This window comes from Nicotiana tabacum, chromosome 1 (genome assembly GCF_000715075.1).
Source record: "Nicotiana tabacum cultivar K326 chromosome 1, ASM71507v2, whole genome shotgun sequence".
NCBI classification, from domain to species: Eukaryota; Viridiplantae; Streptophyta; class Magnoliopsida; order Solanales; family Solanaceae; genus Nicotiana; species Nicotiana tabacum.
In genome coordinates this window covers 156,187,557-156,189,205 of record NC_134080.1, presented here as the reverse complement: position 1 = coordinate 156,189,205, position 1,649 = coordinate 156,187,557, and the positions used below count along the sequence as shown (strand labels likewise).

At 35.5% G+C, this 1,649-nt stretch overlaps 1 protein-coding gene across 1 annotated transcript; it reads right to left on the bottom strand.

Moving 5' to 3' along the window:
• Nucleotides 1–461: 461 nt before the first annotated feature.
• LOC142164206 (uncharacterized) lies at nucleotides 462–891 on the bottom strand. Its single transcript, XM_075221614.1, has 2 exons — nucleotides 887–891; nucleotides 462–774 (listed from the first exon to the last, which is right to left on the bottom strand). The coding sequence occupies exons 1-2, from the start codon at nucleotides 889–891 to the stop codon at nucleotides 462–464; spliced, it is 318 nt and encodes a 105-aa protein (XP_075077715.1).
• Between the last annotated feature and the right edge of the window lie 758 nt (nucleotides 892–1,649).

Below are 1,649 nucleotides of genomic sequence, written 5' to 3'. Positions count from 1 at the left end.
TACCTTTTAGTAAAAAGGCCATAACTTATTGTAGGAATGTCAAAATGACAAATAATTTGAAGTATTGGAAACTCTAATCGTTGAACTTTATTTTGATATATATATGTCTGACTCAATCATTTTCTACTAGGAGATATGATTGTCTTAAGTCAAGTCATGTGCGATAATGATCGTCTTCTTCCCTTAAATTATTCCAACTTATTCGAAACTAATGTTCCCCTATTACAAATATCCATACAAACTCATGAATATAATATCTAGTTGTTATACAAGTTTAGCATTATCTGAACACCCTTATTTCTAACTTAAAGCTTGCAAAAGAATATAATTCTTAGTAAAAATGTCCAGGGCTTTATATTCTCCCCCTCCTATATGACACTTGTCCTCGAATGTCGAACGACTAGCTTTATGTCACAACTCATCCACATATAAGCAGGAAAACTTTTTAAGATTTTAAATATTTAAATGCCACTTCCTTTGAACATATGAGGGTATCTTTTCTTCATATCTTCCTCAGCTTCCAATGTAGCCTCTTCAAAATCATGATTACGCCACAAGACTTTAATTGACACCACATCTTTGTTCCTCAATCTCTGAACTTGACTGTCAAGAAATTTAATGGGAATGTTGACCTCCACTTCATCCACAGGAATTGATTTGGATATGTCCGGAAGGCATTGCCTCAACATTGACATGTGGAAAACTGGATGAATAGAAACTAATATTGCTGGAAAGTCTAACTCATAGGCCACATTACTGTTCTTGCTCTGGATTCTATAGGGGCCAACAAATCTAAAGACTTAGCTTCCCTTTTTTCCCGAATCTCATGACCCCTTTGTGGGCGATATTTTAAAAAACATATGATCACCTTCTTTAAACTTTATACCCCATGTCTCCTGTTTGTATAAGACTTTTGTCAACTTTTAGCCGTTTAAGCCTTTCCTAAATGATTGTCACTTTCTCTAGAGCATCTTGGACCAACTCAGATTCGATGAATAGTATCCATATTTGTTCAAACCATCCTATTGGGGATATAGAATGATGCTCGTATAGAGCTTCGTAAGGAGCCATGCCAATACTCACATGATAATTGTTACTGTATAAAAACTCTATTAAGGGGAAATGTTCATCCCAATTACCAAAAAACTACAATTATGCAAGCCTGTAGTATTTTTAAGGTCTTGAATTATTCACTCTACTTGTCCATTAGTTTGATGATAGAAGGCAGTACTCAAGTTCACCTTCGTGCTCAATCTATGTTGGAACGACTGCCAAAATCTTGATGTGCTGGAGAGCCATGAAATTAGACAATTTTTTAATGTATGACTTGCCATACAATTTAGCTGTATGGTAGTCTTCACTTGCAGAAAGTAAGATGATTTGTAAAGTTGTGTTTGATCACCACACAGAATCATGCTTATGGTGGGTGAGAGACAATCCTATCATAAAATCCAATTAATCATCGCTCACTTCTAATTAGGTACTTCAATGTTTTTAGTCATGCCACCAGGACTTTGGAGATCGGCTTTGACCTTTGGAATTTATGCACCTAGCCAAATGTTTAGCCACATATTCGTTCATCCTTGTAAAGCCCCATTATATTAGTGACTTCTTAAGCCTTCAGTTAACACTCGTACTAAGAATTTTGG